This window comes from Emys orbicularis, chromosome 7, assembly GCF_028017835.1.
Source record: "Emys orbicularis isolate rEmyOrb1 chromosome 7, rEmyOrb1.hap1, whole genome shotgun sequence".
Classification (NCBI taxonomy): domain Eukaryota; kingdom Metazoa; phylum Chordata; order Testudines; family Emydidae; genus Emys; species Emys orbicularis.
The window spans coordinates 61,117,465-61,131,447 of NC_088689.1; the positions used below are offsets into that span (position 1 = coordinate 61,117,465).

The following is a 13,983-nucleotide window of genomic DNA, read 5'->3' on the forward strand; positions in this document are numbered from 1 at the left end:
AACCTGGCCCATTAACATCATAATCTCTAAAGCACCGGGGCCCGCGGTCTGAGAGAATTCACGGTCCATGTCCATGTCCTCATCACGCTTGTCGCTGCGCTGCAGTCGCCGCCTCCTCCTCCTCGCCTCTTTTTTCTGGTCCTGGGTAAGCATAAACTCCACGAGAACGCGCGAGGTGTTTACAATGTTCATGACTGCGTTCTGGAGCTGAGCGGGATCCATGCTTGCTGCGGTATGGAGTCTGCAGAGTTTACTCAGGAAAAAAGGCGCGAAATGGTTGTCTGCCATTGCTTTCAGGGAGGGAGGGGGAGGCTGTACCCAGAACCACCTGCGACAATGTTTTTTGCCCCATCATGCACTGGGGTCTCAACCCAGAATTCCAAGGGGGGGTGGAGACTGCGGGAACTATGGGATAGCTATGGGAAAGCTACCCACAATGCAACGCTCTGGAAATCGATGCTAGTACGGTAGCTTGGACGCACACCACCGAATTAATGTGCCTAGTGTGGCCGAATACATTCGAATTTATTAAATCGGTTTCCTAAATTCGAATTATATAAATTCGGATTAATCCCGTAGTGTAGACATACCCAAAGAGACAGAGCAAGGCCATTTACTTCAAGTGCCCAGAACCATCCACAAGGAAGAACTGGTAGTTAGTGGGCAGATCAGTTTTCCCCATGATCTGGAGAGTAAATTTCCACAGTGCGTGGAGTTACAAATATTCATAATTTGAGAACTGAGCCAATCACAGCTCAGGTAGGGTGAAGCTATAAAACCCAGGTGGACTCAGTAGATGATCCTGAGGATGCTGTATCTTTCTTCATGCTGCTGTGTAATCCTGGAATAGTCTCCTTTCTATATGCCAGGAACTCCTCCCTCCCTCATGAAATACTCCTTCTATTTCCCTTGGAGAGCTTTGTGCATGTACTCTGGACAGCCACTTGTGTGCCAAAGACCAACATTCTGAACAAGCCAGAAAAAAAGAAGCCCTAAAGAGCCAGAAGATGACTGCAATTGAATCTGTGTGTCATGGAGTTGACTCACCACTTGGGGTGCCTCTCCTGGCCACTCTGGGGATTAGCTCCTTCCAGGTCTGCGTCCCTCTTCTGCTGCTCATTGCATATCCTACTTCTGCTCTGTCTCTGCAACCCCAGTTGCTCTTTCTTCATAGAGGAAGGCCAAGTCACTATCCGTATTTCCCCCTTCTGGGGTATCAAAAGCCTTCTGCACCAACCATCTCAGGCAGTCTTCCCATGCACTGCCCCGATGATGCCATTTCATTAGTGGCCAGTAGGGGAACCCTGGCCTGCCCACCCACTACTCCAGGTTCCAGTCCAGGGACCCTACACGTGGCAACTCTGGCCTGCTTCCCCTCAGACCCTGTTGCTGCTTCCCTGGACTCCTTCCTGCATCTTCTGGCTCCCCCCCTCTCTGAGTGTATCGGCTCAAACACCCTCCTCCTAGGGAGTAAGTGCAGACAAATGAACTCCGTTGACCTTCAAACACAACTCCCCACTCCCAGCCAGTAACTACAGCCTACTTCGGAACAACCCCTTTCTGCTGTCAACTTCCTGTCTTTATAAATCCAACCCAGCTCCTCCCCCAGCTGGACTTCATCAACAGATTAGGCCTTAGCATAACCTGGCTTCCCTCCAGGTATGGCCTATAGATTAATTAGCCTAATTTACCCCTGTAGGCCTTGTGTGAGATGGACAACTCACCACACTGTACTACTCAGTCATATTCACATTATAAATACTACCATGTTCTATGCAAGGTACAGAATGATAGGCAGAGGAACAAGGTCAACTACTTGCTCCACCCAAAGTAATAGGAACTGAGTTTGTCAAAGTAAAAGGAAGATCCCATATATAAATATGGTTTCATTAAGAACAATGCAGATTCAATGGTTATAGCAGAATAGTCAAACAGGAAAAAAAAAAAACCTCACCTCATTATACAATCTGGATTTTCTATTGTCCTGAGAACAGTAGGAAAATGACAGCAAAATAAGGGCAAAATTATCCTCTCTGATCCTCTAGCAAGGGGACAAGATCTATTTCCTTGAATGCATAGGTTCACTGTATATTCTAAATTCAGTACTCAGAACTAGCACTGACAGTAATGGGAGTTCAACGCAGGGAATGAGTGAAGACTGCACAGGGAGGCACAGAGGGGAAAGGGCCTGGGAATGATGAGAGAAAAGATCCAGAAAGCCGATATGAAGGGAAGATAGTGATAATGATTTGTATTGCACTTGCTGGCAGAATAAGGATAATGCCCACTGGTTAGGATACTAGGCTGTGATCTCCAAGATCCAGGTTTGTTTCTCAGTTCTGCCACAGGCTTCTTGTTTGACCTTGGGCAAGTCACTTAGTCTCTCAGTGCCTCAGCTCCCCCTCCATACAATGGGAATAATAGCACTGACTTACCGTATGGGGACTGTGAGGATAAATACATTAAAGATTGTCTGGGGCTCATCCATTACAACAATAGGGGATGCCTAAGTACCAAAAACAACAAATAAGCTTCCAATTGGCTCATTGTATGCCCCAGTGTATCATGTTATTCCATTATTCAGTTTAAAAAACAAGTCATCAGAGTTAGTACAATATTAAGTTTGACAACCAGGTCAGGACACAATAAAAATTAAACAAGTGCAACATTAAATCAGCCACACTCGATATTTTTGATACTCATCCCATGAACCATGTTGTATCCATTTTTGTTAAGGACTCTCATTACCTTCAGTGAGAGGTCTAGAAGCCAAATGAGGGCTGGATCTGACCCATGAATGAGATCTGACATCTTTTATTTATCCAGGAAAACAGGGATTGAAAATACTCCCTTTGTGACATGGTAATTAACATGCACAAAAAAAAGGGAGTCCATTACACCAAAGACACAATTTCAAGCAATCATCTGGGCTTCCAAGCGCACCGCTCTGCCTGCCTGTTGAAGTGTGAGCTCTCGAGGCAGGGACAGTATTTTGTCTCTCATTCAGCCTTATCAGCAGATCTCAATAATTCCTTATTCCAGAGATAATGGGCTTGCAGAACCACTAAGGCCTGCTTTTGTACTGGCATAACTATATGGTTAAAGGGTGGTGTTATATCAGTACAACCGCTTGTGTAAACGTTCCTTATACCAGTATAGTTTATTGCTATCTTCTTAATACAGGAAAAAGTTATACTGATATAAACCATTTTATACCAGTACAACTGCATCCAAAGTATGTGGAGGTATTGTTTTAAATTACCAGCATAGCAAAACTGATCCAACTTGTCAGCAAATGAGGCCTTTAGCATCTTGCTTCCTTTTACGAACTCCATCATCCATTGCTCCAAGTGTCTGGACTTTACAAGTTCCATCTTCAGCAACTGAATTTATAAATTCCTGTAGCCAGACAGCTGTGCAGTTAACTAGCTACTCTCATATGCAAAATACATCCATCTTTTGAGTTTGTAGCTGACAGCTTAATGGTATTTTCTACTGTGCACACTCAGCCCTGCATTTCCAAAACATTTGTAACTTTGCTTTTTCAGAACAACGTTTTTCTTCCATGTGAACAGCACACATACTGCTCATTAAGGCCAACTCATGAGCCAAGTCTGAAGGGTCAAAGTGTTGATGTTTTTCAGTTATCTAAGCAAAGAAAATGATGAGATTCTTAAAAACAAAACAAAGCAAATACATGCTGGGAAGGTGTGTGTGTTTTTAGCCTCTGATAACTCAAGAAACAGATTAAGGGGTTTTGTTTAAATGTAAAAATTCACCTTCACATAGAGACTCTAGCTTTGAAAAAAAGTCTTGGTTTCATTGCCATGGGACTTTTAGTAAGAAATGGCTACTCTGCCACAATCTTTAAACAGTATAGGGAAAGCAGGATGGAAAAGGTTTTGGAACAGTCATTACCCACTCAGGCACTTTCCCAAAAGAAGAATAACTCCTCTTCCTCTTTTCTGCTGTTGACTCCTTAAAAGGCCTAGGTAGTTATCCCTTCATTGTATGCTAACTGCACCATGGCTCTTCAACAAGCCAATCCCAGTCTACCTAGCTGGCTTTCCAAAGGGAAGCTCACATCACTCTCCTGCCTTATTTGGGAAACCTTCACTCTGCAAGGTCTTGGCACAGCCTCAATAGCCAAGGAACCTTTTGCGGACCTGGAGTTTTGATAAAGATTGAGTGAGACAGGCCCTCGAATAATGAGCCCTTAGCCCTGGTGAGAAACAGAAATAAAGAGGGGAATGCACGCTACCACGGCACCGTGAAAACACCCTCACGGGACTGGAGTCCTGGTTGGCAGGCGAGCCCTTCTCCAGGAAGACCACAAAGGAAACCCGTGCAGCGAGAGACAGACCCACAAAGGCACGGTAAAAGTTTGCACATAAGATGCACGAACTCCCGCACTTCGGAGCCAAGCAGGGCTGCGTTCCGTTCCACCGCCACTCGTGGCGCGTCCGCACCCCGCAGGGAGGGAAGAAGGCGGTGCCGTCCACTGATTGGCCTAAAGCCTCATACATATTCAAATTAGCCAGCCCATTGAGCTTTCCAGGCAGCGCCGAACTTCCATCTCCCCGCCCCGGCGCTCCATATGCAGCGAGATGACCCGCGGACTGGATCGGCTGCTGTTGCATAGTCAATCAGCCCCGCCCCTCCAGGGCTGCCTGAGGGAGTGGGAATAAAGTCAGATAGCGGATCTGGCAGCAAAAGGAAAACGAGGGGGGAAAATACTCACAAGAAAGTTTCCTGCTAACTTTGCAGCCGCAGCAGCAGCTATGCCCGTGCGGTGCGGTGCCTCGGGGTTAGGGGGGCTCGGATCGCCTTAGGAAGGGGAGGGAGGGGGAGAGACAAAAGTGTGGGGCTGGCCGGATTAAAGCAAAATAAAGAGCAGCACCCCTCCCCCTAAGCGAGAAGAACCCAGCAGAAGCGCGTGGGGTGGAGAAAACATCCCGGGGAGAGCTGACCGGAGGCAGTGAGCGAGGAGAGGAGGGAGGGGGAACAGAGAGACTGAGGCAGGCGGCAGAGTTTTGGGGAAAGATGAGCTTGTTGTCAGCCATAGACACCAGTGCTGCTTCTGTCTACCAGCCTGCCCAGCTCCTCAACTGGGTCTATCTGTCGCTGCAAGACACCCACCAGGCCAGCGCCTTTGATGCCTTCAGACCCGAGCCCTCTTCTTCCCAGCACCCCGATCTCAGCTACACCAAGAACAGCCCGGAGCTGGGCTCGTCCCTCAATTCCAGCTATCTGAACAGCTTCTTCCAGCTCCAGAGGAACGAGGTAGGTGCCTTTCCCCCCGTGCCTGCCGAGTGGGATCGCTAGGTTGGGTGCAATAGTTTCTCACACAGTCTGAGCTGAGCCAGGAGGGGGGACAGTATCTCTGCTGCCAGAGGAGCCGAGCTGCAATCTGTGATCGCTTTGCAAAAGAATCGCAGAAAGTTCACTCTGAAATTTAGCCCCAACCGCCATGATGTTTGAGAAGTTCTCCCATTTTTCTAGAGTTGGATTCCTGCTATTTTAAACAAAAGCTGTCCGGACCAAAGGGAGCCTTTGCTTTTAATAGTTTTTGTAAAGTACAGGGGGAGTACTTAAGAGCTGGAGAAAGAGTTCCCTTCTTTTAAGTCCGTGAAAAATAATCAGTGCAGGTTATTTAACCAGTAATCCTGGTTTGTCTCTCCAATTTCGGATCTTGCCCTAAAGCCCTCAGTTTTGTTGGAAATGGCTTTTTAATTTTCCAACCAGTAAAAATGCAGCTTTAGCCTGTAACTTTCTGCTGTTGCTGATGTTGCCAAGTCTGCGCAAATGAACCGTGCTCAGCATTGTGTTCAGATGGGAATGCAACCAAAGTTGTAACAAAGTTTATTTCACTTTCAGGTGGGGGGGTGGGTGCGTGGGGGAAATTACCGTTTGCTTCTGTGGGGGAGGTATGGCCTATATTTAAATTGTATATTTTTAAACCCCCTCCTCCCGGAGTGTGCTAGGCACACAACTTCTGTTGACAATCTGGTAAACGATTACACTGATTTATTTGCATTGCTATCACGGAGCTGAACCAGATACGGTAGAACAACTAATAACGGGAGGGGGTGGGGGAGGAAGAGGGGAAGGGAAAGGACAACAAATACATTGTAACATTTTAAGTCAGTGAAATTACTGAAGTTCAAAACATCCCTCTCATGCTTAAAAATAGGACTGGAAATAAACTGGAAATACAGGATAACATTGTTAGATACAGATCTTGTTTAAATAAATACCTTGCAGATGGTAGAACTGAAGCTGAACATTTTAATCAATAATGATGGGAGACTGAAAATATTGGGATTGTTTACTTTAGAAAAGAGGTGAAGGGATGTGATAAAAGTACATAAAATAATGGTCTACAGCAGAATCTTCTGTTCTCCCTGTCTCATACCACAAGAAAAAGGAAACAGTCAATGACGTTAAAAACTGATAAAGGAAAAATGTTGTGTGGGGAAGTATTTAAACTGTGGAACTCACTGACACATGGAATCCTGAAGGCCAAGAACTTAATATTTAAAAAGGGTTTGGCAATTTATATGAGTATCAAGAATATGGCAAAAATTGTGAAAGAGATATAAAACCTCCTGTTTCAGGTTTTAAGACCCTCTCTAATTACTAACGATCAGGACAACACCTAATGTGGTGTCATTCTTGCACTTTCACCTGATGCTGGCCACTGTAGAAGACAGGATACTGGAGTAGATGGACATTGAGTCCAATGCAGTATGGCAATTCTTGGGTAATGGAGTTTCAGAACATTCCTGAAGCCTATTTAAACTAAGGAACAGGTTAAAAGGAGCTCCCACTTTAAAGTATAGGACTCTTTTTTTATTTTGGCAGAGGAACCAAAGCTAAGGAATCTTCAATTAAAGTCAGCAGCCAGTTTTTGGCATAATTTTATTACTGGGTTACTAGTGATGCGATTAAGAACCACCACCAAGGAAACAAGTTTAAAAATCAGTCAGCTTCATTTAATAATGGAATGTTTTGCAGAAGCCCTGTAGTCCCAAATGGACAAGTCTGCTATTTTTCAAAGGACGTTATTCAACATTCAGAAGTTCCATGTCCAAATTCTTATTCAGTGTAATTCCTTTGAAAAGGTAAAAAATGCAGAATTCAAAAGCACATTATTCTGTTAGCAAAGTCAGCAGGAAGTGGGAGTCAAACACAGAACTGCACACCTGTCAGTTCCAAGTTGACAGATATTGTCATTTTGCATTTGAGTTGCACACATTCTGGTTTCGAGACAGAGCTAAGAATCCAGAGTTTCAGTCTTTGTAGTCTTTCTCATTAGGGGGTTGATAACACTGTGCAGCTCAGCATTTGCTAATGTTAGAATCCATTCTGTTCAGAGTCAGGTGTTTTCCCCCTAATGTAAAACTAGCCAACAGTAATGTGTGGTTGCAGCTAGGGAGGCTGGGAAATTGTGTCCCAGGAACAGAGCCCTTGGTGGAGATTTTTGGTCTTTCTAGGGTTCCCTCTTTCTGTTCCCACTGTACGATTTGTAACTAGGGATTCATCCTTCTTTCTATCAGAAACCTCACCCTCTGCCTTCTGGGAAATATTTCTCTCCAGTTCTTTCTCTACATCCAAAACCTATTCTCACCAACTCTACTTCAAGGCTCAGTCCCTAGGTTTACTAGGCCACTTCCAGATGGCTGCTTCTGTTGTATGTTGCAAACCACAACTTTATCAACCCCATCCTCACTAAGCACTCATGGTGAGTCTGACAGCTACATTTACCTATGCTACATGTCTGCTAAGGCCCCCACTCAGGTAGGGAGCATGCAGATGCAACTGTGTTTTACTCCTTTCACTCTTGTAACAACTTCCTAAAGCACTTCGTTCACATCAGCTGAGAATGCGAACACTGTACAAAGTCTGTAGGATTCAACATCCAGGTAACATGGAGCCATGATTCCATGAGGATACTTCATATTTACAGAGGATCAAGCTTGTTTGAAATTTTCACAAATGCATTCTCCTGTTTCTAGCTGCAATTGAGCAGAGCATGCGGTTGATCTGAGGCACTTTTTAAATTTCACATTAGTGTGTCTATTGTACTTGTTAATCAATAATTTGCACTTCTACCGCATCTTTCATTTAAGAATCGCCAAAGAATTTAGACATGCTGTAGCTCAAAGAAAGCTCAAGTCGATACACTTCTCCACTCGGTCCAGAAGTTGGAAGCTTGAATGTTTCTTGGCAGGAGAGACCCCAAGAGGATTTCTTCCAATGTCATATTCTTAATTCTTGAAATTCTAATGTCTGTTTTTGTCAACAGTTTCAAATGCCATTAAGTACATACTTAGTAGTTAGACTGTTTACAATTATTTTTGGGAGTAATGGTGCCGTATATTTCTTTTATATCAAGTGGGTTCGTGTGATGCCTTTGGAACACAAATAGCTTTCCAAAGTTAAACTGTTAACTGTTTTTAATATAGTGCTTACTTTGGTTGGCGTTTTTTCCTCCTCGTTTTGAATTGGCTTGGCTTAGCCTCGGGCTGAGCTGTGACAATGATTGACGCATAGCTTGTACACAATATTTGGAAAGTGACCTAATGAGAGGCCAAAATAGCAACAGATTGAGAAATGACAGGATCATAGGGAATATAATAAGCATGTGTACACCATGTTGTCGTGCAGTTGAAAAATTTTCAGAGGAGATTGCTTGGAAAAGTAGACAGCTCATGAAAAGTTGCTATTATACAGGACTTGCAAGTCTGCATGGCAGTGCCTGTGTATGTGACTTGCATGCTGACCAAAGGAACTGGACAGAAAAAAATGCCAGCATCCACAAAGTACTTTTGCACTTAACCAAGATTTTTGTCCTCCAGACTTTTTTCCACTACACTGGATGCCTTCTAGATAAACATGATGAATACAGCTGTTTGGTGCATAAAAGCTCCTTGTACCAACAAAAAGGCAACAATAAAGGTTTAAACAGTACATTGACAATGAATGTTTTGTTCTATCTGGGAGACTCATTTTACAAAACAGACCTGGTTTAAATAAAATTTTACTGGAGCATTTATTGCCCAAGATATGAAATAAAGGCATTTTGGAACACGACGATGCTATTGAACTCAACTTAACTTTCATTATAACCTCGTTCTTTGGAGCCAAGTATTTGAAGTTTGTTGTAGGGTTGCTTACAAGGGATTTAATGTATTTGAGAGTCAGCAAGGTAACTGTGTCAGTAAGTGGCATAATTGAGAAACCTAGGATAATGGTGTGGCAGATTTGTATGTTGTTTTCCATACTCACTTTCAACAGGCTGCCTATCAAATTGGTACAGAATTTGGTCATGTAGTAATAGCCACCATTATGTAGGGACATGGGGTTTACATAACAAACTTGACTTATCAAGTTCAGTGTCCTAACTCCAGCAGAGGCCAATATCTATACTTGAGAGGAAGCACCGTGTCTTTACAATACACCATCATGTCTTTACGATACACAACCATTTGTGCAGTGCTGTACATGGCACTGGAGAGAGGGGAATTCCTTCCAGTAGCCTCTGCAACAGCCCTGCTACATCTGGTCTATTTACCGTTATTTTAACATGCATAACTGCAAGTATTTACTGATTATAAAAGTGTAACTAGAGGATAATTTGATACCCTGTGACCTCCCAGATCAAACTTCTTACTGACAAGGAAGAACTAATTGGTAATGAGAAAACATGAGCTACACGAATTCACCATTGTAAGGAATGGATTCACCAATTTCGAAAGGCAGTTTATTTGGGAGGAGGCAGAGGAATTAAGAAATCTAATGGCTGTCCTGTGGGAAGTAGTACTAACACCTATTGTAATGAAAGAAGGCTAGATGGCTGAAGACCACCAGCCCATCCTCACATTAGTGAGGTTTCCAAGAGAAAAGGGCTAATGTAATGAAATTAACAGGTAATATTAAACTGGGAAATGTGAATGACAGTGAGGACAGAGACAATACAAAGGTACTTGAGGCCCTGTTTGCTTAAAATCGCTCTATTTTTTTCTACCTAAATATCAACTTTACTTGCCTCAAATCAGCCTGTATGTGCCTAAACAGAGATTCAGGTGCCTAAGTGTGGCTAACAATATGAGCAGAAAGTAACAAAATGAAATTAACTATCGTAAAAGGTAAGTACATATACACCGGGAAAAGACACTCCCATGCACTGATATTCAGTGGGAGGAAGAAATATAGGCATGATGGGGACAGTAGATCAGATGCAAACTGAAAATGTTACATGGCAACAAAACAAAACAAAAAAAGGCCTTTGTAATTTTGACTCCATACAGACAAGCTTTAATTACCTCAGGGAGTAGGAAATAGTCCTGTATATCTGTAGCTCATCTTAGATTGTAAAATCTTTGGGGCCATTGATTACATGTTTGTACCGTGCCTAGTACAGTGGGGCTTGGGCCTCTAGGCATTACTATAATACAGATAATAAACTGTAGCTAAAGTGTTGCATTTGCTGTAGTTAGGTGGCTCTGAGCACCTCATTCATTACCAGACAGTTGGCCAAAATGGAATGAGTGCAGATGATCAGAATGACTAATTATACTTTTAGTAAAGCAATGACTAGAAGGCTGGAGGAATATTACTGTATATTTATATGTGAAGGATGTAAATAGTAAGCATTGAGATAAATTACTTAGGTGGTACACAGAAGAAAGTGGGATGAAATCAAAAGAGGCAAAATCAAGTCAAAATATTAAGAACAGCTTCCCCATAGTAAAATCTAAAAGCTGGTGGATTAGCCTTCGAAGGGAAGTGATGGGAGCCCTGTAGGCTGGGACTCTTGGAATTAAACTGGACTGTGCACTAGTGAAAACAGTTTAGGGACCTAACTTGTACTTGCAGGGAAATGGATCAGGTGACTTGTTATCCATCTCTCATTTCTAGGAATACCACACTGACTTCATACTTTGTGAAGAGAGATTTCCTTTTCTTCTAAACTTATTAATTTTGGGGGAGATGGTAAGAAAAGACTGATGAATTTTCACTATACTCTTTGTATCTTCTGAACATAGGAACTGCCATATGTGATCGTACCACTGGTCCAGTAAGTTCAGTATCCTGTCACTGACAGCAGATGCCTCAGCTCAAGGTGCTAGAAACCCTTCAATAGGCAGTTCTCAGATAATCTGCCCCTAGGGCAAGTTTCCTCCTGATCCCCAATAGAAGTTAGCTTATGCCCTGCAGCCTGGGAGTTTATATCCCTTCCAGATCTCTTGTTTATTTAAAACGTTTACTATTCTAAATCTGAATATCCTCATCATCCATACTAATGTATAATCCCTTAAATATTTCAGTCAGATGTTTCCTAACGTCTCTATTTCAGGGTAAATAAGTGCAGTTACTAGCCATCTTTTATTTAAGTGCTGTTGTGTGAAAAGTGAAGTGATAGCCACGGCCATGAAATTTAAAAAGGTTGTTTTCAGAACTGTAAAGGTTTGGTTTAAGATGACAAAAATAAGTATTTTTATTCATGCCAAATGCTTGTCATCCTTGAAGCAAATGCAAGAATTACCATTAGAGCAATGTCTTCAAGGCCCTAACCATAAAGTACCAAATTGACTTCTGTAGGGCTATTCATGCGAGTAACGATTACTTACATAAATGAAGACAGCAGGACTATGCCTTGTGTTGGGCCATGGCAATAAGCCTCCTTTACTGCTCTTCTCTGGAGAGCTTTTCAATTTCAGCTATGCCCATAACCTGCCTGTTGAGCCAGGGTAGTTTAGCTCTCCTCTATGGAAAAAGAAATTTAAACGGCTGTAAAAAAAAAAAAAAAAAAAAAAAAAACATGTTTTCACCTATTTCCTCTTTAATCAAATAGATTTGCTAGAATTTCCAGGGCAGTGTGTGTATGTGTGTGTATATATAAAATAATTGTGGATATATTATGTTTATAACCCCAGAGATATCAATAAGATTTGTAATACATTAAAAAGGCATTTAACACTGAAACACAGTCTATAGACCAACACACTGTTAAACATACGAACAGGCCCATGTGCCCAAAATTAAACTTTAACAAAACATGCTGTAATGGTGGTGGTCTGTTTCTTATGCTTGATTAATTTCCTCATTGTCATTTTTCTCACTATTGTTCATGTAATTACTGGCACTTGTGAACTGCACACTTGACATGATAGGCAATAGCTCAACAATCCCCTGCCCTCTGACTCCTTTAAGAATAATAGGAGATGATTAACCATCATTTTTTTTTTTTTTGTAAATTACAAGTAGCTTATGGCCATTTAAAGTATCAGTCAACTTTAATTCTAGCCAATTTTTTAAAAAAAGTTAAAAATATTTTCATGTACACCCCTCCAGTTACCATCGCCTGCTATTTTCTATTTCTCCACACAAACAGGGGAATCTGACAACACAGGTGAAAGGGTGAACCTGACTAGACACACAAAGTATTGTCAAATAGACAAAGCAATCAAACTGGAACAAAATAACTTTGACTCTAACTTTTCAATTCTAACATTTTTATCTGTTACTTGTAACAATAGGTAAAAAATTCCAGAGGGAAGCGAGATTGTTTTATGCTGACTGTGTCCCTTTAAATCTTTCCTTTCAGTAACAATACTGAATTCAGCCCCCCCAAAACTTTTGAGATTCCAAGAGACCAATCCCAATAATGTAATTGGGGCCCAGTATAAAGTCTATTTTTAGATTTTCTTCATTAATTAATACTTGTGAAAGATTCCATTTTCCATGTGAAATCCTCTGTTTATTCACAGGCATTATGGGGAAGTAGCCAGGAGCAGTGCAAGCTTCCCCCCTATTGCCCAGTCAGCATGCCCCAATACTCTTTAGGAGAGATTACCCTTAAGGGTGAGAAGGTCAGATTTCATAGTCTGTTCAGTGCTGAATATCTTTGTTGAGATTTTGAAGAAACTGCCAATTAGTGCTAAATGCAGTTGTAACTTCTGTGGTGTAATGTAACCTGAACAGGACTACAACCATTCTACTTATGCCACTGCATAGGGTTTTGGATGGTAAAGGATTTTGGTCATTACCAACTCAGAGCAGATTTAAAATAACAGTCTAGAGATAGAAGGCTCCATAGCCCATTAACAGTTGTTTTACTTCATATTCCTGTGTTGCTACTTATTTTTTGTTGTTGTTGTGTAGTCTCCTATGAGATGTATCATCCAGCTGTGTTAGAGGGAGGCAGTCAACTTCACTTACTCATTCAAGCTCTCTTTTTTTTGTATGTCCTGATTTAAAAAAAAAAAATCCCTTAAGAGATTTATAAGGGGGATTCTGTTTCTCTGTTGATGTTCAGAAGGGTGTTTAGGATGGTGGGGCAAAAGCCACAGCCCCAAACCTGCTCAGAACCATCTTACCTCGCCCCCCTCTTCATAGGTCTGCTGCTGTCAGTTCAGTTTCAGTTTTGTTGCTGCTGTCCTGGTAAACACCATCTTGCAGAATCTGGGAAAGAGCATGCATGCAAACACCCTAAGGAGCAGTACATCGGAGTCAGGTCATCATGCTACTGCATGAGACAAGAACCACAAGTGACCAAATTACACATTATGGCACATGCCAAGTCTTTCTTATTCTTAAAGTAGTGCCAGGATTAACCAGCAGAGCAGTTTGGCTACTAAAGGGAAATCCTGCTTGTTTTACTCAGTGGAGTTATCCCACTGAAGACAATTGGATTCTTCATCTGAGTAAGGACAGCAGGACTCAGCCCTAAATTGGTCCCACTGATTTTGAAGTAGCTTCAGCTGCAAAAGCCTTTCCTCTGTTGCTCCTTTACCCTCCCCATTTCTGAAACTAGCGCTGTTGAGTTAAGCAGTGCATATGCTTTTGCTTCGTTATCTAAGCAGTTAAAGTTTATTTACACTTGGGCATTTACATCATGGCAACAAAGGAGACATCCACACAGTGTTCCATAGCCACTTAATATCACATCAAAGGATGAGCCACATTTGGAAAACT

The 13,983-nt window shown here is 42.2% G+C and overlaps 1 protein-coding gene across 1 annotated transcript in view; it reads left to right on the forward strand.

The window, feature by feature from the left end:
• Positions 1-5,043: 5,043 nt before the first annotated feature.
• The window catches only part of ZCCHC24 (zinc finger CCHC-type containing 24), a 166,028-nt gene continuing 157,088 nt past the window's right edge, over positions 5,044-13,983 (forward strand). Inside the window, exon 1 of the mRNA XM_065408547.1 lies at positions 5,044-5,283. Coding sequence (XP_065264619.1) covers positions 5,044-5,283 — 240 coding nt within the window. The remainder of the gene's footprint in view (positions 5,284-13,983) is intronic.